The sequence below is a fragment of the Medicago sativa genome, chromosome 4, assembly GCF_051527215.1.
Source record: "Medicago sativa cultivar Bolivia chromosome 4, Bolivia_mono, whole genome shotgun sequence".
Taxonomy (NCBI): Eukaryota; Viridiplantae; Streptophyta; class Magnoliopsida; order Fabales; family Fabaceae; genus Medicago; species Medicago sativa.
In genome coordinates this window covers 95,388,643-95,414,055 of record NC_140752.1, presented here as the reverse complement: position 1 = coordinate 95,414,055, position 25,413 = coordinate 95,388,643, and the positions used below count along the sequence as shown (strand labels likewise).

The 25,413-nt window shown below is 33.7% G+C and overlaps 3 protein-coding genes and 1 pseudogene across 5 annotated transcripts; all 4 read left to right on the top strand.

The window, feature by feature from the left end:
- The first annotated feature begins 46 nt into the window (after window positions 1–46).
- On the top strand, window positions 47–4,006 carry LOC146934127 (protein RGF1 INDUCIBLE TRANSCRIPTION FACTOR 1-like). The gene is made up of 4 exons (XM_085705993.1): window positions 47–219; window positions 2,446–2,709; window positions 3,371–3,517; window positions 3,623–4,006. Exons 1-4 carry the CDS (start codon window positions 205–207, stop codon window positions 3,803–3,805), a joined length of 609 nt encoding a protein of 202 aa, XP_085562119.1. The 5' UTR covers window positions 47–204; the 3' UTR covers window positions 3,806–4,006.
- Window positions 4,007–4,950: 944 nt separating this feature from the next.
- Window positions 4,951–7,140, top strand: LOC146934126 (LIM domain-containing protein WLIM2a-like). Of its 2 annotated transcripts, none has more exons than XM_085705992.1 (5): window positions 4,951–5,216; window positions 5,731–5,828; window positions 5,961–5,976; window positions 6,088–6,177; window positions 6,501–7,140. In XM_085705992.1, the coding sequence occupies exons 1-5, from the start codon at window positions 5,082–5,084 to the stop codon at window positions 6,792–6,794; spliced, it is 633 nt and encodes a 210-aa protein (XP_085562118.1). In that variant the 5' UTR covers window positions 4,951–5,081; the 3' UTR covers window positions 6,795–7,140. The 2 variants fall into 2 exon arrangements, with proteins under 2 accessions (XP_085562118.1, XP_085562117.1); XM_085705991.1 differs by having other exon boundaries at window positions 4,954–5,216; window positions 5,731–5,827; window positions 5,957–5,976.
- A 1,204-nt stretch (window positions 7,141–8,344) lies between these two features.
- LOC146934125 (Nucleic acid-binding, OB-fold-like protein) lies at window positions 8,345–17,466 on the top strand. 2 transcript variants are annotated; one of them, XM_085705990.1, is made up of 14 exons: window positions 8,345–8,721; window positions 8,949–9,947; window positions 10,029–10,165; window positions 10,249–10,369; window positions 10,482–10,580; window positions 10,664–10,963; window positions 11,081–11,188; window positions 11,293–11,364; window positions 11,570–11,656; window positions 12,814–12,879; window positions 12,977–13,066; window positions 15,659–15,766; window positions 16,270–16,338; window positions 16,992–17,466. In XM_085705990.1, exons 1-14 carry the CDS (start codon window positions 8,464–8,466, stop codon window positions 17,064–17,066), a joined length of 2,589 nt encoding a protein of 862 aa, XP_085562116.1. In that variant the 5' UTR covers window positions 8,345–8,463; the 3' UTR covers window positions 17,067–17,466. The 2 variants fall into 2 exon arrangements, with proteins under 2 accessions (XP_085562116.1, XP_085562115.1); XM_085705989.1 differs by having other exon boundaries at window positions 12,814–12,885.
- Window positions 17,467–20,990: 3,524 nt separating this feature from the next.
- Window positions 20,991–24,026, top strand: LOC146934124 (uncharacterized; annotated as a pseudogene).
- The last annotated feature ends 1,387 nt before the right edge of the window (window positions 24,027–25,413 follow it).

The window sequence follows — 25,413 nt, the reverse complement described above, 5'->3', positions numbered from 1 at the left end:
ATGATTGTAACTTGTAAGCAACCAAAAGTGTGTCTCATGTCTTTTTTGTCTCTAGTATAAAAATCAGTCTTCACTGAAATAAAGTACACAATCAACTACGATCTTCGAATCCACTCGCACTTCACCTGCTATGTATGAGACAGTCGCATCGTTTCTTCAGTACAATGACGTTTCTCAACAAAGCTCACTCTTCTTTTCTCATGGATGTGTGATTCCAAGGTAAAATTTCACTCATAATCTTTGTATATTTGCTTCAATTCATTTTAGCGGAATCCAATTTGGTTAGTTAGATTTAGAACAATAACTAAAACACGTGCATTGATATTATTGTTTGAATTAATCTATAATCGATGCAAATTTCCATGGATATTATTTCTAGGTTTAACGAAGAATTCAATGTTATATGCTTGAGGTTTATTGAAAATTAGGGTCTTCCGAAAAATGGGAAATTTGTATACCAAGTCTTGCGTTTTACAGAAAACCTATTCCATCCTTTAATGCTAAATTTAAAGCTCAATGTGTGTGCTTGAGGGTAGTCTCAAACCATTTAGAGACCCTGTTCTAGTCTTAAAAATTGGGTCTCTAATAAAAAGAAACGCCAAAAACTCAAGAAGATCCATTTTATTTATCTATTTAAATTGTAAATAAAGTCATCAAAATACAACTTCAAGTTAATATCAATCTTCTAGCTACTTAAAAAGAGTCGTCCTACTTTTTTCGTTTTGCTTGCTATTTTCCTAGCGTGAGAAGCGAGGGAGTGGATGTGTGGATTGGGCCTGTAACATATTAACCCAAATTTGAGACCCCCTAATTTTGAGGCCCTGTGCTAAGGGCCTTGTTGCACTTGCACGGGGCCGGCCTTGTGATCCTATATATTTTGAAAAAAATAAAGATTGTTTCTGTTGGCCATTTGTTGAGAAATTTGCAATGGTTCTTTCTAGATTTCATAATATATCATTCTATGGAAGGATAGTAACTACGATCTTAATGATAAAACATAACTCTTCCATTGGCATTTGTTTTTATGAAATTGAGAGTAGAAACTTGTGAATATGAAAAAGAAGTTAAGAAGAATAGCTTGATCAATTTCATCCATTTAGTCTTTACAAAATTTATTTTTCCATTGTGTACCAAGTATATGAACTTTTTCATAATCAAAAAGTGAGCCCGGTATCAAAACTCTGCTTATGACATTTTGTTTTTTTGATGTTGAGACTAGCAACGTAGACTTTACCAAATTTGGTTTTCCTTTTTTGCACTTAGTATATGAACTCATTCTTGTCCAGAAACCGAGCCTCGTATCAAAATGGCCGCCTAGGGTTATTCTTTCTCCCCTTTTCCTCTACTGCTTGGCCGTTTAGTCAGATTCAATCGCGATTGAAATCTGAATTCTTCATCGAGCATCTTTTCATTCTCAAATATTAAACCTATTTTTAATTTTTAATCTGTATAAGAGGATAACGACGGGTGCTGCTTCTTCTACAAAAATGAACATGGTATGTGGTCATAATTTTTTGCTCGTATACTTCCTCTGTGTTAAATGGTGCAATATTCAATTAAAACTCCTTGGTCTCTATGTGACTCTTTTTTCATTTTCTCAAAAAATATTGTAATTTTTTGCGATAAGCTGTTCTTTTGATATAGATAAGCTCTTAAATTTTGGTTACAACATGTGTGTGTGTGTGCGCGTGCGTGTTGTTTCATTTGAATATGAAGTACTTTATTAGGCATAAATCGAAATGATTTTGCAATTACGCATCTTTATCTTCCAGATTTCTTCGCAATATTGTTGATGATCTCACTTATCTTTACATATTTTTACATGGAATATCTGCTCCATTAATAAGATGTTTCTACCATGTTTATCTTTGAAAATCTTAGAGCTTGTTATCACGCTAGTTCTGATTGAATAATATCTCATTCCAACCAATTCATTTTAAAGCATGATTGAAATAAGCTGGCATAATTTATTTTCGAAATAGCCCTTTTAGCGTAGTTAATCCTCTTGTTGTAGTTATTCTCAAGTTCAACAGGAAATCACTTGGAATTTCGGCATATTAATATAATTCAAGATCTCACGAGTTTATATCAATTGAAGAAACATGTAGCAATATGGAAGTATCAATTTTGGTTTGTGTATAAATTATATTTATTTGTGTTTGGCTCACAATTAAATACTGGTTTTTTTGTTGTGTTAATGGTGACATGAGTTAAGGCGGCACCCATATTAAACATACAATATATTTTGAACACAATGATGTATCAAAATGTATGACATTCTTTTCCAATGTATGCTAATTAACATATATGCATGAAGACTTGAGAAAATGAAAATAAAAAATTAAATCTTTTAAAAGTAATTAACTAAGAGAGAACAAGATGAACATTTATTTTCATTTTCTGTAACTTTCAATATAAACTTGACTGACATGGTTTAATTTGCAGGAGGCAACCCAAAGTAATGTTGAAAAACCAATTTGGCTTGAGGCTCTTTTGAGAGAAAATTATTTTGGCTCATGTTCTACTCATCAAATTCGTAGGAATGAGCTGAAAAAGTACTGTACAGATTGCAATATGGTATGTTGCCAATATTGTATATCATCTGGTGTTCATCGCCACCACAAAATACTGAAAATATATAGACATATTTACAAGGATGTTGTTGCTCTGAGTGCTATGGAAAAATATTTTGATTGCTCAGAGATTCAGGTATGATTAATAGCTTAACTTTAAATTTTACTATGTGAATCACAACAAGTTTATGCACTTTTGATGAATTTCTTTTGCTAATCATAGTTGCGCTTAAATTCACGTAGCAAGTTGTAAGATCATTGTGTAACTCTTGAGTGCGCAACTTGTGAAATGCATCAAATTGATTTAAATGCACTACTTTTCCTTCATATTGTTGGAGATTCTCTTTCATAAAACGACTTTACTAGCTTAAGGGTGTGTTTGATTCGCAAAACAACAATTACTGACAGAACAGTACATGACAGTACAGAAGAAGACAGAGCAGTACTGGAGAGAGAGAGAGAGAGAAATAACATTTTGTATGTTGAAAAATGAAAAGGGTATTTTGGATAGTCAGTACCCCTGGACAAGTTGTCCCATGGTTAGTGAAGGACAAAAATTCATGTTTTTGTCTAGGAGTCCTATGATCAGTTTCTAAATCAAAATGACACAAAAAATGTTGTCAAATTCAGTCCCCTGTTCTCTAGCAAATCAAACACACCCTACTTAATTACAAATAACTCTGATTCAATAAATTTGTTCATCAAAATTTATGACACAGTTAGATATAGACTCGTGATAATTCAACCGAACCAATTTTTTTACTATGTGTTTGGTTTTGATTCTTCTTTGGACGTAGACTTACAAAAGCAACAGGAAAGTGGTTATTTCTCTGAAACCTCGCCAATTCAGTGAGATAGCATCAAATGCTGAAGACTCCTGTGAAGTTTGCAACAAAAAGTTGAATGAACCTGATTTATATCGCTACTGTGCCCTTTCTTGCAAGGTGATGACTATAATTTGAAAATCACAACCACTTATTGTCCTCTTTGATCGCACATTCGATATATGAGTAGTATTGTTTGATCTTTTTTATCTGAATTTTCATCAGGTTGAAGCAGTTTCAAAAAAGTCCGAGTCTGAGGATCCAGTTAGCACAACACCACTTGAGTCCTCCTCGGGACCTTCCATCCAGGGTCCTCCTCAGCATCAGGAAACACAGGAGGGAACTTCTGGACCTTCTTTGGGAAAAAGGAAAAGAAAGGGAATACCTCATAGATCTCCCTTCTTTTAAAAGCTCAAGTGGGTTACAAATACTATGATAGCTTGAATTAATTGAAATAAAGTACTTAATGAAGTTCATATACTCGAGATTAAATCTACTACTCATCTGGTCTTGTCTTGTAATAAAGTTTAGAATTATTTTGGATTTTGTTATTTTGTGAATTATACCTCCTTATTTTCATATGGCATTATATCATGATGTTTTGTATCACATCCTGCTTTGTTGACCTTTTGCAATACACGTGGAACTATTTTGTTTTATCCAACATATTTTTTTTATCATTAGAAATCAAACTAGGAACTTTGGAATTCATAACATTCACACATTGCAACTTGGAGTTAGTGTTCTTACTTGACAACTTGTGCTAGACTACAGTGGTGGTTTATCCAAAGCCTTATTACTTTTGATTGATACTAATTTTGTTTTATTTGTCGGGGACGTGAGTGTGGTTTATAATTTGATGCTTGAAACAAAAATAAACAATATTCTTCTAACATTTAAGATTTGACGGCTCATGGTTGGTTTGGCCTTGTATTTAGCGAAATATAATGTTATAATAGTGTTTGAATTTCGCAAATGTGGAGAAATCAATTTATGTGGAGGAAAACACGTGATTGTGGTAATCTTAGATGTTTCTTTGAGTATTGTTTTTTTTTTTTTTTGGTGTTTGGGGTTCGAATCCCGAACCTTGCATATATTACACATTGTTCTCACGGGGACTTCTTCGAGGTATTGTTGTGGTATCGAAAAATGTTGAAACATATTTTGCTAATTTGTGTTAGGAATTAATGAAAGCAAGTTTAGGGACTATTTTTCTCTACTAATTTGCCAAACATAGATATACAAGCATATTCACAAACCATCCAATTAAGCAAACTAAATAAGCTCATGCATCATGCATGTCATTGTGGAAAATGACCTGGTCAAAGAGTTAACTTTGTGTCTCATGTGTCCTTTATACTCGGAGAACTACAATTAGACAATGATATATTTGTGTCCATGCAAAATCTAAAGGCAGTGAAGCTTGCAAAATTAAAGGTGTGTGCACCTTCTCCACCCATTTCACATCCTTTTTTCATTTTCTAGACCTATAATTTCGCACACCACAACAACTTCAAAGGGTCACAATATTATAGTTATGTTATTTGAACCATATATAGCTCAATATCTTTGGTGTTTCTGCTGAACCCTCACCATTTTCTGTGCTAGCTTTCAATAATTCCAACAGAAACAATAATTAGCTAGTACGAGATAGAGGGGAAGTTTATTAAACAAATCAATAACCATGTCTTTCACTGGAACCCAACAGAAATGCAAGGCTTGTGATAAAACTGTTCACTTGGTTGATACATTATCTGCTGATGGTAATGTTTTTCACAAGAACTGCTTCAGATGTAATCAATGCAATGGCCTTCTCGCGGTATATACATACGTATCTTAATTTGTTTTCTGGTTTTACCAATTTGTTTTTGCTATATGGTCCCTCGTTTATGTTCTATATATATATATATATATATATATATATATATATATATATATATATATATATATATATATATATATATATATATATATATATATATATATATATATCAAAGATGGGTCAAATTGCATCTAAAGGCAGTTTTTTTTTTATGAAACACAAAATGATAGGGACTACACTATGTAAACACAAATATAAGCAAAAAATAATCAATTGCATGTCGATAAAAAATAGTTATCTATGTTCAATTTTTTTGGTATATAAATTTATACTCTCGATGATCTTCTTAAGAAGGAGCTTGCATAATCATAAACGACATGGGATTGTGACAGTATAAGTACTTTTCTAGGCCAACATATTCGACTCACCTAAACTTTTACTTGTAAAAATAAATAAATCGAAATACAAATAATCACTAATAATAACATAAATGGTTTAATTTTCATTGCAGATGAGTAACTATCAATCAATCGAAGGAGTTTTATACTGCAAGACTCACGCTGAGCAGCTTTTCAAGGATTCCTTCGCCTCCAAGAAACCCCAGACGGGTAATAAGATCCTTTTTTTTTTTTTTTTTATATACTTGTCTATACCAAATTATAATAATAGGAATTTATGTGCTGTTTTTGGGGCTAAATAATCACTTAATCTTAATTTGTTTCATGATTTTCAAACAGCTGGAAAGCCTAGTGAACTGGTGTGTATTCTATTCACTATTGATACAACACTCATTTACTTTTTTCTAATATTGTTCTTCTAGTATAACTTCAATTTACAATATAATAAAATTTCTTTCATATGTTTACAGCCTAGGGCCCCAAGCAAACTTTCTGCTTTCTTCTCAGGGACTCAAGACAAATGTTCATCATGCAAGAAAACTGTATATCCATTGGAAAAGGTATATATTTGGGTTAATTTCAGATATTATTGTACCACTAAAACAATAGAACTATATAATCAAACAATGCTGGACCATGATTTCAGTGGGCCCTTTTTTCTGATCATATATATACTCCAACAATGCTGGATTTGGACACAAAAATTCGATACATTATACTGATACCGTATATAATACACCCGTTTCCGGTGTGTTTAGATTATGAGGATTTTTTTTTTTTATATAAAATCGAAAAGCGTATAAAATGTCACAATGTCTGGAGTCAAATTCTGATGTCTAAAAAACATTTCTGTACTTTAATTGTGAAATTCTGTTTATGACAGTTGACAGTGGAAGGTGAGTTTTACCACAAGTCATGCTTTAGGTGCACACATGGCGGATGTTTTCTCAGCCCTTCATCCTATGCTGCTCTTGATGGATTCATCTACTGCAAACCCCACTTTTCTCAGTTGTTTAAGGCAAAAGGTAGCTATAGTTATCTCTCTAAACAAGCTTCAATAAAGAAAAATGAAGAAATGCAACAAGCTGCAGCAGAGAAAAATGAATCAGCACCAGCATCAGACACAGAGACAGAGACAAAGGAAGAACATGATCCTGCTGTTACACAAGAGGTGTAGTAGTTGAAGGAGTAGTAACTCAACAAGGTTGCATCTTTGTATGATTTCTTTCGGTATATATGGTTGGTTGGCCTTAAACATACCCAACATTTTGATTGGGTGGTTCTGGTGGAATTATGTCATTTGGGAGGGTTATCCTGCAATTATGCTATCACATATTTCATTCATTAATTTGTTAATGAACAAACATTAGATGATGATAAATAAGTTATGTTCTTTGGGGGCATGTTATGTAGTAGATGTGTTTTAGAAGCCAAAGTCTGTGATGTATGCCTATGCCCCACTCATTTTCATATGTACTTCATTCTTTATTCTTTATATGATCCAATTTCTTATTTGCTTCAAATTAAGTATACATTGTAATCATAATTTGCTGTCATTTACATTATACTCTCTGTTCCTAGTTATAAACACACTTTGATTTACCTAAATAAAAAAATAAGTATTAGAGTGTTAGGATGAGAATGTTTCTATCACTGACTTTGGATGAAGATGTATTTTATCGATGACTCTAATCGAATAATACTTACGGGATCACAATAATTTAGACACAATATTTAGACCCACACATCAAAATATATATCATTTAATCATTTTAAAAATTTACATTATTTAATTCTTATTTTTTCTTCAAATATGTTAGACGAAAGTGTGTCCAAATAGTTATTAAACCATGTTTGGATGACTATTTTTTTTTTTTTTTTATAAAAGCAAAATAATATTCATTCATTCAAATTGATAATATACATTAGATATAATAACATGATCAACATCGCTAAAAACGTAAATGGTGAATATGCGAACAAACTCACAACATCTAAGTTAATAGCATACAATAGCAAACTGCCTACAAATAATACAATAAAACCTAAATCACCAAATACCCATGTTTTTTTTTTTAAATCTGCAACATTGATGCCAAAATCATTGATTGAATATGAGATTTACAGAAGTTGATCTTTCAATATAAAACAAACGAAAACCGCATCAAGACATGGAATCAAACAACACCGCACAAGACGACACCACACTCAGACGACGAAATCACGAAAAAACATAAAACAAAAAACTTGATATACGTGGAAATCACTTATTTAAATGGAAAAAAAGAGAAAAATATGCAGAGTGATTTTAGGTAAAAGAAATGACCTAAACCACCTCTAGTGAAACTCTGCTCAATACATGAAAGAGAAAAACAACTCAACTTAGAGAGAATGTGAAATTTCTCCCGTTAAAAAACTAGCGTCGGATAAAGTTTTCAGCTTGTGTCTTTGTTTGGATGACAAGTTGATTAACCACAACTTTTTATAACCCACTTGGGTTGGTCTGGTGATATTGACTTGAGACCTGGGAGTCTGCTCCTCCTCGAAGTCTCAGGTTTGATTCTCTCAAGTGTCAAGTTGGGTGGTCTAATTTAACTTCTTAAAAAAAAAAAAAAACACAACTTTTTATTTTTTGTGGGAAACTCTAACTTATTTTATTTCTAAAAAAAAAAGAAGATATTTTTTAAATAAAATAAAATAAAAGGCCAAGAAACCAGGTCACTTCGTGCTGCTGAGATAACCCTGCGTTGTGTTGTGAAAGTAGAGAAATAAGACGACTAGAAAAGTGAAGTTGGTTTGAGTTTGATTGATGATAGCAATTGTGGTTGTTATAATAATATACCGAAATGGGGTCTCTTCCTCTCACTAGTAAAACCTCATTCCTCACTACCACAGCTCAATTTCCTTTCTTTTCATCATCAAATAATAGAAGAAGAAGAAAAACAACAAGAACTGTTTTTCTGAACCAGAGAAAAAACTACAAGGTTTTTGCCTCATCTTCACGCGATGAAGACAAAAATACCCCTCAACTTGATAATTACGACCTCATGGAACTCAAATTCGGTTGTTTACTTGGTGAAGACCCTAAGCTCACCCTTGCCAAGGTGATAATAAACATATTATTGTATTTTTCAATTTTGTTCTGTTTTTTTTTTTTTTTTGTCTGACAAACACCACCTGAAAATTGTGTTGTCCCCGTTTAAACCCGACCGGGTTTAGCAATATCGACAAATCATCATTGCCAGTTGAGCTAGGCCTTATAGACCAAATTTGCAAGTTTCATTTATTTATTTACTGGAATGATTATGTTTCAATATAATTGTTGTTTTAGGTATTGGGAAGAAAGGCCAACCCTGATGCATCTTATCTTGATATTGAGAAATCATTTTATAAAAGAAAAAAGGGAAAAGTTGTGGAAATTGAGGAACTTCCATTTGAAGTTGAAAGACCTTGGGCAAAAAAATTACCTCCCAAACCCCAAGGATTGAAATCCAAATCTGATGATAGTGATAACAATGTTGAAATGGAGATTAAGAAACCTAATGAAGCCCTGCGGAAACCCGGGAATGTTAGAAAAAGTAATGTTCCTAATGTTATTTTGAGAAAGCCGTCTTTGTATAATGAGGACAAAGACGAGGATGAGGACGTGGACATGTCTTCGAGGTTGAGAATGAAACCAAATTTGTCTCTTAAAATGCAGAGTGGACAAGTGAAGGAGAAGTTTAGTGACATGACATTGTTGAGGAAGCCTGGATCGGTAATTGGTAAGAATGTTGAAAGTGAATTGAAGACGCGGAAAGAAGAGCCGAGTTATGAAGTTAGTAACTTGACCTTGTTGGAACAACCACACAGACCAGGTTGCAATAAAGAAGTAGAGAAGTCTGCAAAACCAAGTGATGAAGTTAGTAAATTGACCTTGTTAGAACAGCCACACCGGCCAAGTTGCAATAAAGAACTTGAGAAGTTTGCAGAGCCGAGTGATGAAGTCGAGAAGTTGACCTTGTTGGAACAGCCACACAGACCAAGTTCTAATAAAGAACTAGAAAAGTTTGCTGAGCCAAGTGATGAAGTCGCAAAATTAACCTTGTTGGAACAGCCACAAAGAGCAAGTAGCAAAGAAGAAGAGCAGTTTGGAGAGCCAAGTGATGAAGTCTCAAATTTGACCTTGTTGGAAAAGCCACAAAGTGCAAGTGACAAAGAAGAAGAAGAGCAGTTTGAAGAGCCAAGTGATGAAGTCGCAAACTTGACATTGTTGCAACAGCCACAAAGAGCAGGCGACAAAGTAGAAGAAGAGAAGTTTGGAGATGTGAGAGTCGTGGTCCCAATTGATGTAGGTGCTAATCTTTGTTGCAATTATGGAATTTGATAACGGAAACATAGTTTTAAAATTATTTCATGCTTGATTAATTAGGGATCAGAGCAACAGAAGCAGAAACAATCAGAGGTCCATCAGGAACTATTTGATTTAAATCAACCGTCTGATTTAAATTCAGTTGGTTCTAAGACTGAGTTGTCCGTAGAAGCTGCAATACAAGGAAAGCCAAAAAGGTATATGATAATAATTTCACAGTTGTATATTTCAGATTATGGTTGCAAATATGTTTCATTACCTAAATGTAATTTTGTTATAGATTAGATCCATATGAGAAACAAACCTCAAAAGCAGTTGGAGAAGAGACCGCTTCCCTTGATCCTGGAAGTCGTCGAAACAGTGATGAATCAGGAAATCTTGTTGATGTGTTAGATATTCAGGTCAGATTTTGTGGATTACCCTAGTTACTTACTTATCTATATGAGACATTAGCAATGCATCTATTTTCCTAAATTCCATGTTTATTTACCTTTTTGTTTTTTGATATTGTAGGAAGGCGAAGATGCTGATTGGACCAAGGCAGAAGATTTGATTAAGACTGGAGATAGAGTTGATGTGGACGTAGTAAGCTGCAATGCCAAGGGTTTTGTTGTAAGTACTTAAAAAACAGTAAAAGGGACTTTCATATATAGATAAAAATTAGTCTGTCTCATTTATCTTCTGACCATTTACAGGTTTCTTTTGGTACCTTGGTAGGATTTCTGCCATACCGAAATCTTCTGTCAAAGTGGAAATTTTTAGCTTTTGAGTCATGGTTAAGACAGAAGGGCTTGGATCCATCAATGTACAAGCAAAACTTGGTCACTGTGACAAATTATGATGCTGAAAATAGTAATTTTTCTGCTGATTCACCTTCACATATGGAGAATGATGGTAAACTTGAAGATAAAATTTCACCAGATATGAAATTGGAAGATCTGTTAAAGATTTATGACCAAGAGAAAATCAAGTTCTTATCATCATTTATTGGACAGGTTTGGTATTCAGAACACAAGTACACAACCCAAATAAATTTATCTATTTTTGCTGCAAAAGGTGAAATTTTAATATTATCATTCTTAATATTGAGATGCCAATACTTTGTTTTGCAGCAAATCAAAGCATACGTGTTACTATCAGACAGGAAATTGAAAAAGCTCATATTTTCACTAAGACCAAAAGAGAAGGAAGAACTAACTGAAAAGAAGAGAAATCTCATGGTAAATGCTTTAGTGACATAACTATTCTTGAATTAGCCCGGGGCAGGTGTTTTAGATTGAATGCAACAAAGTGGTATTCAGATTCGTTGTGTTTCTTATGGCAGGCTAGACTTCAAGTTGGTGATATTGTGAAATGCCGCATCCAAAAGATAACTTACTTTGGAATTTTTGTTGAGGTATATAAAACATTTGATTTCAGTATTGTGCAGTTCACTTTTACAAACATGTTTAGCTTTGCATCATTAAGCCAGCAGAAGTTCCTTGGTTAGCCTATTTTTGTTCCACAGTCTCTGTATTTAGCTAGTGCCTGGATATTCGTTCATGGAATCAAGTTCGGAGAGGTGGCAGAAAATTCTAAATATTGACCTGTTGTTAATGCAGGTTGAAGGAGTTTCTGCACTAATTCATCAATCAGAAATATCGTGGGATTCCACGTTGGACCCATCTAATTATTTTAAGATTGATCAGGTATTTTACTTCTTGACGGGGTGACAAATTAAAGTTTGCTTGTTTAAACTTCAAAAAATGTTATTCTACAATACAATTATTTTAAGATATTTTATATTTATTTTGGAGAAGTTAATATGTTTACTTTTTTGCTAATGAGAAAAGAATTGAAACTGTTTTTTCTTTACACATTTTTGCTTTTAAAGAACTTACATAGTTTTTTCGTAAACACGTCTTTTTAAAAAACACATAAGATAATGGTTATCAAATTGAGATTCATATCGTGAATCATAAGAACTGTTTTCTGAATCATGAAACATAAGAATTGTTTTCCGAATCGTGAATCCAGTCTTATTATGATTTGCAAGATACATTACTAATAAAAATTTGATATTGTTAAGAGAAAACAAGTGACATAGCTTAACTGTAAGCTGATACTCCGTTTGGTCGTAAATATAAGTATAAAGCTACATGTATTTGGTCCAATTTAGATCAAATACATGTACGTTTTTGCTTTTATTTTGGACAAGAGGGAGCATATCATATTCAAACCTCATCATAATTTAAGATTCAAGTCATAAATCAAATGACAAAAGAAAAGTGGATGATTATACAAAGTTGACAAAAAGAAGTGGCTGACTACACTAAGTTTAAGTAGCAACTCAATAGAATGAATCAAGATTCTTTATTGTGAACCGGGATTTAATATGAGGTTCATGTCCAAAATAGATACACACTAGAAATTTGTATCGATTGGACTGAGATACGATACACTTTAAGATACTTTAAAATAATACTGAGATATTATAAGACATTTTCATATCTTCTAGTTCTAGCAATTTACCCAGTTATAATTCTCTTGAACACATTTTAAAAATATTTTTGCTTAAAAAAAAGAACAAACAAATTGGACTTTTTTTTTTGCCGGTGTCCGGGGTTTGAACCCACGACCTTTCCATATATTATGCATTGTCCCTACCAACTGAGCTAAGCTCACGAGGACAAACAAATTTGACTTTAATGAAGTGCAAAAAAATATATTTGGTTTGCTTCCATTATTTTGCAATCTATTACTGGCTTGGCGCTTTCAATATGGATGGAATCAATTGAGTACCCATGGAATCTGATGTTTTTATATATTACTTCTTTTGTGTTTATCTTTCTACTGTTTGGTACAGGTTGTAGAGGCAAAAGTTCACCAGATAAACTCTGCTCTTGGGCGCATATTTTTATCATTAAAGGAGGTCACGGTAGTTATCTATATAGTTATTTTGGCAGAATCTATGTAAACTATGCAGTATTTGACTCTTGATTCAATGAATCATTGCCTTCCTATTGCAGTGTGATCCATTGATGAACTCCTTAGAGTCTGTAGTTGGAGACCATGAACCCTTTGATGGGAGATTGGAAGCAGCTCAAACAGATGTAGAGGTAATCTTTACATGAAAATAGAAGTAACTTTAAATTCAAAAAAAGAAAAATCGACGTAGACCTATTGAATTGATTAAATAACTGTGTTGTCTATATTACAAAATATATATATATATAGAGGCTGCTAACTTACACCCACCTAAAAACACTAAGGTGTAAGTTAGCAAGCTACACCCACCTAAAATTATTAAGGTGCAAGTTAGCAACCTACACCCACTTGATTATTTACACTCATTTTTATAAGTATTATTAAGGTGCAAGTTAGCAACCTTCACTAATTTACACCCACTTTCATCATTCCAAATATTGTTTCCTTAAAAGTTTGTCTTTATTACATGTTTTGTACCTTAAGCATGTCATTGTCTTTTTTGTTTCTTTTTTTAAGGATCTTTTTTAAGCTAGTTACAAAATTGCCCTTCTATTTAAAATTAATTAGAATATAAACAAAAGGGTGTTTTAGTAAATTATAAGTGGGTGCAGTTTGCTAACTTGCACCTTAGTGTTTTTAGGTGGGTGTAAGTTAGCAGCCCCCCCTATATATATATATATATACACACACGTGTTTTATTTGGAAGGATGGAGCTGACCCCTGCAAAATAAAAAAAATTATTGAATGATACCCAAGATAGATAGAGAAATATGTATTATTGAGTTAAAAGGAAAACAGCCTTACAGCCAATTCGTCAATACACATTGCTAATTCACAGATACCGTTTATGGTTACCCTCCTCTCTATCTAGTGTCCATTCTATTATTCCCTTTTCTACCCCACGTGTATGTTTGCTCGTCGAATTAATAATAGATCTATTATTAATAATAATGGGCCTATCAGTCAATAACAAGCTGCTAGAGTGAATTTGGTCATTTCTGCTGATGGTAGTGATAAATCTACGGGTCTTTGTGTGGGAATAACTATAAGAATTGAATAAAGTTCAAAATACAACTAATAGGTGGTGGCTTAAATGGTAAAGTTCACTCCCATGAAGTTTGGTGATAATAAATTGGGTTTGATTATGTGAAGTGTGAAAATGGGGCAAGGCAACTTATACTCCATTGCCTTTGGTTAAGTGAGTTTGGATTATGGTAAGACCCACCTTGGTGGTAGGCATGGCAACAGAACCCGTACCCATGGGTATCCACCCCAACTTTGACAGGAAAACTTGAATTGACTGGGTTTAAGTTTTCCCCGATTTAAAAAGACGGGGGCGGGTAATGTGGACACTAATGCTCACCCCAAACCCGCCCCGCTTGTATCAAAATTACATTTTTACCTCTATTAAATTAGTAACCTTGAAACAAACCCTTAAATTACATTCATATATTTATTTTTATTTTAAAGATGTGTCTTAACTAAGTCGTTTTCTCTCTCTTTTTTTTTTTTTTTGGTTTACAAAAATCAGATTGTTGGAACGGCGTAAGTTTGCACTTTCGGAATTCTTTTACAAAATGCGGTCAAAATTCATGTGGGGGTGGGGTGGGGATACCCGAACCTGTCGGGTATGGGGCTGGGGTTCTATTTTCACCCCTGTTGGGAATTGGTATTGGTACAGGGATACCAGAACTCCATTGGGTTTGGGGACAGGGATACCTAAGTGTACAAGTTTTTCTGAATTTTGTAGTTTGTGACCACATTTTGTAAAAAACTGAGGGTAAAAGTAAGTAAAGTAGTGGTTCCGATGTGTTGTTGGATGTTGAAATTTGGGGTCTAACTTATCCTTACAAAACCGGCTTGTAAGATGAGGAGTGTCTCCTCTTTATAACTCTTCTCAAGAGTCCTATCTATCCAATGTGGGACTAAATCCACCCCTCAAAGCCAACACAACGAAGGTGTCGGAGGCTGCAATGAAGGCAAACCAAAGGCCGCAATTTAGGCGACGAGGAGTGGACCGCAATAAAAGCGGAATTTCCAACACACCCTCACGCTTCAGCCCGGCCCAATGGGTCTGAAGCGTGGACAATGCGGGAAGCCCAACGATAGATCTAGGATAGGCTCTGATACCATGTTGAAATTTGGGGCTTAACTCATCCTTACAAAACTGGCTTGTAAGTTGTGGAGTGCCTCCTCTTTATAAACTCTTCTCAAGAGTCTCATCTATCTGATGTGGGACTAAGTCCACCCCCCTCAAATGAAGGTGTTGGAGGCTGCAATGAAGGCAAACCTAAGGCCGCAATTTAGGCGACTAGGGGCGGACCGCAATAAATGCGGAATTTCCAGCATTTGATAAATCAAGTTTTTTTTTTATTTTTTAAACCGGTTCAGTGTCTGAAGGTACATAATTTGCAGTACAGTATCAAAATATAATTTTGAAATAATGAATGTTTTCCGCATTTTGGTTCCGCTATTCAAGTTTTTTTGTTTTTTTTTAACAAGATATTCAAGTTCTGACTTTTGGCCCTTTGGTTATGCCTGCATTCTGTGCATAGTATTTTCATTTCAATCAATCATTTCGTTCAGACGCAGTTTGTGATGTAGTAGATAAATAATTATTCTTGCCCTACAATGAATCAAAGATAAGTATGCTACATTTATTTTACTGTCTCGTTGATTTGTGGCTTCGAATGATTAATCATGTTATGCTCGTTTTTGGACAGTGGTCTGAAGTCGAATCTCTTATAAAAGAATTGCAAAAAATTGAGGGCATCCAGTCAGTTTCAAAAGGCCGTTTTTTCAGGAGCCCTGGTTTAGCTCCCACATTTCAGGTATGGACACATTCAAACCTCTGCATAATATAATGAATCATATTTGGATTTGCATTTTATTATTTACTTGAAAGAATATTAGTTCATTTTTTATTTTGTTGATTGAGCTGGCATTATGAATCATGGATTCCCCGTATGGTTTATGAAATGTTAAAATTAATCAACTGTCAGATATAATATGGTTGTCTTATAAACTTTACTATTCAACTAGAAAACCATTTCTGTCAAATTATTCTTTTTCCATTTTCCCTTTGAAGATTTAATTAATTGTTCTTGTTTTGAGCTGTCACTACCAGACTATTGAAAAACACGTATAAATTATTGTAATTCTAAAAAAAACTTGGCTAATGCGTAGACTAACTCTTTTTAGTTTTTCTGAAACCTTCCATGTTCATAAATAACGTATGGGAAGCTATTTAATGTTTGGTTCTTGAAACAGTTTAATATTTGTTAGCAAACTCAAGTTCTTGATTTATGTGCATGCAAACCAAATTTTGTTCCAGGTTTATATGGCATCCATATTTGAGAATCAGTACAAGTTGCTTGCCCGATCAGAAAACAAAATACAAGAGGTAATGTTGGTCTTAGTCTGTTTTAGCTTCTTGTTAAACATATTTTGCTGTATCATTCAAGATTGTCTCCCCTCTCATTTGTATTCCTTTTTCTCTTTATATTAATGACGAATTTTGAGTTATATATACTTAATGATATTGCTTTTTTAAATGATTTTTCATGTTAGAAATACTAGCAACACAATCTTTTTATTGGATGAAGATGACGTGGGTTTCCCTTGATTTAGTTGGAATGTAGATGAATTTCTTCAATAAATGGGTGTTAAAGAATGCACTTGTTGCATATTATTGTTGCGTACGTTCAATCAAAACAATGCATTTGTGGATTGTTGTTTTCAAACCATGGCCCGAGTCAACAGAAAAACTTTTTTTCCTCATTTCCACACTCCAAGGTTTTAGTTTAGAACCAAAATCATGTTTCAAGCACAATCCGACCTTGGTTTTCTCAAATATGTTCAAACACAGCTCAACTAAGGTTTTGCCAAAGAAAGGTTCACTTATTTGTATATGCTTTTTGGCGGTTTGACTTTTTCTTTCTGTTTTCTTCTCTTATCCTTGCTCTTCTAAATGCTGGTTGGCTATTGATGGAAATCACCTATTTTCATATTCATGCATAGTATAATTTAATCCTAATCAGTAATCATCTTGAGCAGGTGATGGTTCAAACGTCTTTGGATAAAGAAATGATGAAATCAATTATTATGACATGTGCAAATAGAGTAGAATAGTTGTGGCCTGTGCCTCTAAACAAGTCATTGCCTGATTTTTGGTGATTGTACATTCTTTTGGGGAGTGCTGGCTGCAATCAAAGGAGCCCTTCAAGTTAATTATACAAGAGGTTTGTGGGGTGGGTCAAAGTTTTCTTTCCCAGAAAAAAAAAAGGGCCGGGTGGAATCCGTGCTCCTAGGTTAAAATGATGTCAGATATTTCTGTTCTTTTTTGTGCACAGCGACCACTTGAGAAATTTTTAATCTTCATGGTCGAGTATATTAGTATATTATGAAATAGTAGCAATTCTTGAAACAACTACTGCATGTATGTAGTATAATCTCTTTGGTAAATTGCACATATAAAATTAAGGCTGGCATTGTGCAGAGGCTTGGCTAATAAGAAAATGAGTTGATTGAATTCTGTTTGCTGTGTTCACCAGCCAGTAGATTTTTATTACCAAAGTTTGAAACTTGTAATTAATTTACTTAAGTTTGAAAAATGCCAACGAGTGCCCTTAGAGCACTCTTTGACAACCTTAAATAACAAGTTTTTATATAAATTGATGAATTCAATGCATTGAAAATTGCACTATTTAACTTTTTCAATAAATATTTTCTTGATTAAGAGTCTTTAAAGAGTGCACTTAGAGCACTGGTGTACAAGATCTTTAAGTTTATATCAAAATAAACAAATAAAAAGGGTATGATTGGTTCCCAACAAAATTTCATTTAGCAACTGTCGGGCTTAGTTGGACCAATAATTGGTCAAATATCACTATCAGTTTATTTACTCCTTCCGTCCCTATATCTAACCACCCATTTGACTTTATTTTTGTCTCTAAATCTAAACCCCTTTTTAAATTAGGGTAGTGTTAACTTGTGCCCTTAGGGCACAAGTTAAGATTCTAAAAAGGGAATTAAATAATAAATAATGTCTTGAAAAGAGGAGATTTTAAATTTCTAGAACATTAAATACACAATTTCCAACAAAAAGTTTCTATCTTTGATTTCTTAACTTGTGCCTTGAGGGCACAAGTTAACATTTTCCTTTAAATTACTAGATGCATTTATTATTATTTTCCTAAACATACCCCTAATTAATACTACTAACTTATCTTGAAATTTAAAAAGTCAAATTTAATACATATACAAACAAATGACAATATGGTAATATTAACACACACAACAGACATAATAATTACACTGACAGCTTTTCTTAAGAAATGTGAAAAAAGCAAAGGGAAGTTACATTAAGGGACGGAGGGTGTAATTCACAAAATTAGTTGCTTTCGAAACTACTACTAATAAGAATCAATAAAATAACTGTTTGGAAATTCATCCTCACAACACAACATAGTTTTATTCAAAGAAAGTTTTAATGACGACAAGGTTCAAGTTGTGAAGATCTACATACATGAAATTTTATTATCTCTTTTGTCTCATAAATATCTCATTTGATTATTTCACATCGATTAAAAATAGTGTATAATCATTTACCAAATCATTATTATCAAGTGTTGGTGTATTCATAATTGTTAGGTACTCCCTCCGGTCACTATTATAAGCAAATTTTTACTTTTTAGATTCATTCAATAAATGATATATGTGATCTATATTGTAGACCACATACATCATTTATTGAATGAACCTAAAAAGTCAAAATTTGCTTATAATAGTGACCGGAGGGAGTACCTGATAGCATGACCCTATATATAAAATGAAAAATATTGACTTAAAAAAAATGAAAAACATTGACTTGAAAATGATGCAAATAGCATTTATTAGAGTATATACTACCTCCGTCCCTAATTATAGGGCCCTTTTGAAAAAAATAACGGGAATTAAGATAGTGGATATTTGTATTAAATATGTTTGTAATTACTACTCCCTCCGTTCCTTTTTAAGTGTCACTTTTGAAGAAATTTTTTGTTCCTATTTAACTGTCACTTTCAAAGTTCAATGCAACAATAAATGTTGTTTTACCAACATTACCCTTAGTTATTTATTGCGGAGAGAGAAATATATGAAATAAGATATTAAATTATTAAGGCTATTATAGTAAAAGTATAAATTATTGTATAAGAAAAAGCAGCATTTATTAAGTATCTTGGTTTGTGTAAAATGTTAAAAAGTGACAGTTAAAAAGGAACGGAGGTAGTATTGTTTTTACAATTTTATCCTTTAAGAGAGAGGGTTGGTTTATGTTTTCAACATGTTATTTATGACTGATTGAAGAAAAAGATGTATAATAAATAGGGACATGTATGTAAAGAAATAATTAATGTAGTTGGAAATAGCAAAGGGGTCTTATAAAAAGGGACAAAAAAAATTCTCAAAATGGTCTTATAATTAGGGACGGAGGTAGTAGTTAGAAGAATGACCCTATATATAAAATGAAAAATATTGACTTGAAAATGATGCAAATAGCATTTATTAGAGTATACTAATGTTGAATTGAAAAATTAAGAGTCATTCATTTTGAGATGGATACCTAGGAAGTACAGGTTTATGCAATTGTAGCCTATATATCCGGCATTTAATTACTCTGAATTGAGTTTTGTCCATGCATGTGTATTGATTGGTTAGCTAAACAAACAAGAATCTAGTGTGTAGATCATATTCACATTTTGAATCAATCACCATCTTCCTTATCTTTCCTCTATAGGGAGTAGTTTTCTTTATTTCTTGTTTGTTTTTTGGGATAATTATGTTTTTGGTCCCTACAAAATTGCGACCTTGTAAGTTTAGTTCTTACTTAATTTTAATAGCATTTTTAATCCCTACAAAAAATTTCTGCACTCAATATTAGTTCTTACTCAATCCAAATTTGTTTAATTTATGCTTAAACTCTTAAGTTTTTCAACAATTTTTTGCAGGCGTGTTAAGAACGTTATTAAAAGGTCCTTCGAAAAAAATATCGCAAAAATTTGATTTCTACGTCCATATTTTTGTTACTTATATCTTAAACTTTTGTTGTTTTAAAAAATTCATATTTAATTTATTTCATGTTAAAAAATTATAGATTTTAGTAAATGAACCTTTCATAGTGTTCTAAACTTGTATAAAAAGAATCGTTAAAAAATGTAAGAGTTTAAGGATAATTAAACAAAATTTATTTTAGCAGGGACTAAAATTATAAGTAATTTTTTTCTGTAGGGATTAAAAAAGCTATTAAAATTAAGTAAGGACTAAACTTAGAAGGTCGCGATTTTATAAAGACCAAAAACATATTTAACCCTTATTTTTTTGCTTTTGTTTCTTTCTCATCGAGAACAGTAAAACCGCAATATTTGAATAACAAGTGAACGTTGTAAGTGGAATGTGTGACTGTGACCCAATGTTTAGGCTCACAAGTTTGAATCACTAGTATTATTATTATTAGATTTATTTAATATTTATCCCTTAAAGACAACTTTTTGGTGTCTTTGTTGGGTGAGTTGTGAAATAATATATCCAGAGGTCGAGATTCGAACCTCAAACAACCCATTTTTTCGACTTAGAAAATGTAAAGTTTTAATCATTAAACTATTTGATCAACAACCCATTTTTTCGACTTAGACCACTTACAATGGGTTATTGAATCCCATATTCAATATGTTGAAGCCATTGCACTACCCTTGTTGAATATCAGTTGGAGGAAAGAGAGGATGAATAAATTCAACAAGCTGAATGCATGTCCGAACTGCCACGTGGCGAAGCGAGATTGGCCAAAACTGGCGCGTGCATGTCACGCGCCGACAGGGTGAGTGGGCTTTCTGCAACGCGGAGAGAGAAAGAGAATTGGATAAAAGCTGTGACACGTGGCTTGCTGCAATTGGCTGCTTGGATTTTTATCTTCTTAATAATTTGGACTCAATTATTTCATTGCAAATAATTATTTATTTTTTTTTTTACCAAAATTCGTGATTTTTTTTTCTCTATAAATAAAGACTTGCAACTCTCTTAATCTCATTATTAGTCTTTCTTTTAAAGTTTTAGTCTTTGATTAGTGAAATGGATCCCAATAACAATCAATTCAACATCCAAAATTCTTCTGATTACCCATTTAGCTACCAAAATCCCAACAATTATCAACACCCAAATCAATTTCTCAACCAACATCCTCAAAACCCAAATCAATTTCCCAACCAATATCCTCAAAACCCAAATCAATTTCTCAACCAAAATCCTCAAAACATGCCTAATTTTGGTTTTGCCTCAAATTTCAATCACCCATCCTCTGTTCCAAACAACTTTCGTCCATATTCTAGATCTATGATGGGATATCCATCTCAAACACCCCCATTTAATGGTTATATGCCGATGATGAATGAAAATTTTCAGAGTCTTGGTGAATATCCTGAATTTTCATCACAAATAAATCGTGGTGGAATGACAAAAGAAGTCACTCCAGAGGATACAACTCCTAAGAGCAAGAAAAACCCCCAACCATCATGGAACACTGAACAAAATTTGGTGTTAATTAGTGGGTGGATAAAATATGGAACATCCAGTGTTGTCGGGAGAAACCAGACAAGTGAAGCATATTGGGGTAAAATTACTGAGTATTGTAATGATCATTGCTCATTCGATTCTCCACGCGATGTCATTGCATGCCGAAACCGCTTTAATTATATGAGCAAATTAATAAATAAATGGGTTGGTGCTTATGATACCGCTAAGCGTCAGAAAGCAAGCGGTTGGTCGGAAGATGATGTTGGCAAAAGCCCAGGAAATATATGCATGTGGGAAGAATGGTAAATTTACTTTAATGGAAGAATGGCGCGCTCTCCGTGATCAACCACGTTATGGCAGTCAAGTAGGAGGTAGTCAAGTGGGAGGAAATGTTGGCTCAGGTAGTAGTGGATCTAAGAGATCTCACGAGAACTCTGTAGGATCTAGTGCTCGTCCAATGGGAAGGGAGGCAGCTAAAAAAAAGGAAAAAAGAAAAGCAAGGACGCTGGCTTGGAGGAGGTGGAACAGGAGTGGGTTCAATTCAAAGAAATGAAGGTGCAAGAGATGGAACACTTTAAAGAGTACACCGAAAAAATGGAAAAGTACACCGCAGTGCAACAAGAGAAAAACAAATTGAAGAAAATGGACATGTACATAATGTTAAGTTCCAAAGAGCATCTCGATGACAGGAAAAAAGCTCTGTTGGAAAACTTGGAGCGTGAGCTGTTCGGAAATTAATTTCACTAATATTTGTTTGTATTCGGTCAAAATTGTCAGTGTTGTCTAGTCCCCAATGTTTACTTTAAATAATTGTCAGTGTTGTCTAGTCCTCAATGTTGCTTTAAATAATTGTCAGTGTTGTCTAGTCTTCAATGTTGCTTTAATAATTATGCATAATATTTGTCCCGTGACTTTTTTCACAAACTTTAATTTCACAGCCCATGGTATTGCTTTACTATGCATACAAAACTTTAATTATGCATACTATTTTGTCAGTGTTACATCCATGTTATTGCTTTAATTATGCATACTTTTTTCACAGCCCATGATATTGCTTTACTATGCATACAACACTTTAATAATTCAATCCCCGTGCTTCAACTATTTGCTTATATATAGGGACTTGAATAACATTCATATCTACTTCCAAACCTATTTGCAACTTGAATATTGTTTAAACTATTTCCTTTCTCAAATTGCATTCATATCTACTTCCAATATCTACTTCCAAACACTATCAATGGATCCTTTTGGTTTTGATATGGAAGCCTACTTCAAAAAACGTGATGCTGAAGACACATATATGGTCAACCGATTTATTCAGCGTCGAAAAAAACTAGAGGAAGGTAGTGGATCAGGTAGTGGATCTGGTAGAAGAAAATATTTAAATAGAGATCATGCAGCAGCTAACCAAAGACTCATTGACGACTACTTTGCCAATGAGCCTACATATGACGATGCAATGTTTCGTCGTCGGTTTCGGATGCAAAAACATCTTTTCCTTCGAATCGTTGGAGACCTTTCAAGTAGTGATAACTACTTCACCCAGCGAGTTGATGCCACCAACAAAGAAGGTATATCACCCTTAGCAAAATGTACCACAACAATGCGAATGTTAGCATATGGTGTGGCAGCAGATGCGGTCGATGAATACATCAAAATAGGAGGTACTACAGCATTGGAGTGCTTACGTAGATTCTGTAAAGGAATCATACGATTGTATGAGCATGTGTACTTGAGAGCACCAACGCAAGATGACCTTCAAAGAATACTCCATGTTAGTGAAATGCGGGGGTTCCCAGGGATGATCGGGAGTATTGACTGCATGCACTGGGAGTGGAAAAATTGTCCTAAAGCATGGGAAGGTCAATTTACTAGGGGGATAAGGGAACCGCCACAGTTATTCTTGAAGCAGTTGCATCACATGATCTATGGATCTGGCATGCCTTTTTTGGATGTCCAGGAACGTTGAACGATATCAACGTTCTAGATCGATCACCGGTGTTTGATGATGTGGAACAGGGAAAGACTCCAAGGGTGAATTTCTTTGTGAATCAACGTCCCTATAATATGACATACTATCTAGCTGATGGTATCTACCCTTCTTATCCATCTTTCGTCAAATCAATTAGACTTCCTCAAAGTGAACCCGATAAGTTATTTGCAAAACAACAGGAGAGCTGTCGAAAGGACATCGAACGTGCTTTTGGAGTGCTTCAAGCTCGATTTAAAATCATCCGTGAACCAGCTCGCTTGTGGGACATAGCCGATTTGGGTATCATCATGAGGTCATGCATCATATTACATAATATGATTGTTGAAGATGAAAGAGATACATATGCTCATCGTTGGACCGATTTTGAGCAATCTGAGGGAAGTGAATCTAGTACACCGCAACCATACTCGACCGAGGTGTCACCCACCTTTGCAAATCATGTGCGTGCTAGATCCGAGTTGCGTGATCCAAATGTTCATCACGAATTGCAAGCAGATCTCGTGAAGCACATATGGACAAAGTTTGGAATGTTTCGTGATTGAAGATGATTTGTACCAGACTAAATAAATTAGTTGTGTTTTGTGTGCTTGTTTGTTGTCTTGCATTTTAAGCTATTTGTGTGTCGCGTGCTTAGTTTGTTGTATTGCATTTTAAGTTAAGAAAAAAAATTATTTAAATAAATATTGTTTTAAAAAAAAAATAATTGTATTATTTTAATTTAATTTAAATCGATAATTATAATTTTATGTAATTATAAAAACAAAAATTAAATAAGAATAAGAAATAAAAAGTGGTGGGGTAGGGTGTTGAATGTTTATCAATGGAGTGGTAAAAATTGAATGGGTGTTGAATTAAGAGAGAGAAAATGATGTGGAGTGTTGGAAATTGAAAAAGTGGGTGTTGAAGGTTATTGAAAAAAATTTCCCATTGTACATGGTCTTAGAAAATGTAAAGTTTTAATCATTAAACTATTTGATCAACGTACAAAGAAAATTGTTGTTGACACATTAGAGAAGGCTGGGACACACATGTAAAATACGTTTTTGCCCCCTCGGTAGTTAACTGCCGAGGAATTTAAAATCCGGCTGCAGTTAACTGCCGAGGATTTCCTCGGTAGTTAACTGCCGAGGTTTTCTGAACATAACCAGAACGAACAGAAGCAGTTTCCAGTTTCATTCTTTGTCTTCAAACACATCCAAAACCACCCCAAGTGCCCTTCAATTTCGATTTTTGAGCAAAATCAAGTGCATCATCTCCATTTAATCACAAGTAAGTATCTTAACTCATTTTTAATCATAATGTTAGTTTGTGTAGGTTTTTTTTTTTAAAAAAAATTGGTAGTTTGCATGTGGTTAGGGTTGATGTTGGAATTGATATTTAGATGATTGCATGTACTGTATAATTGAATGTAGGTGTTGTGAATGTTGTTTGAATGAGTTTTAAGTACAATGTGGTTTTGAATGATGTCAAATTAACACAATTTGAACATGTTTGAAACTTTGCCCACAAAGTGTTTGAAAAAATGCCCAAATGAGAATTGTATTGATTTTTTAGTTAGTTATGTACTTAGAGATAAATGTAGTTGATGGAAATGATGTTTAGATTATGTTTAAGTCGAATGTGGTTTTAGAATGTGATGTCAATGGTTTTAGAATGTGATGTCAATGGTTAGAATGTGGTTTTAGAATGTTATGTACTTAGAGATAAATGTATTGATTTTAATGATGTTTATTTGTTAAATTTTTGTGTAGATATGTCTAATCAAGAGCCACCGATTGATCCATCTAAAATGATTGGTGGTAGGCGTGCGATGACTCAAAGCCACCGGAAGGAGAGGCAAAGGGGGCACATCCCAAAGAGGGGAAGAGGTCGGAGGGCGGATGGTTCAGGGACTTCTCAGGCATCTGAGGCTTCTCAGGCGCATCCTGAACAGTC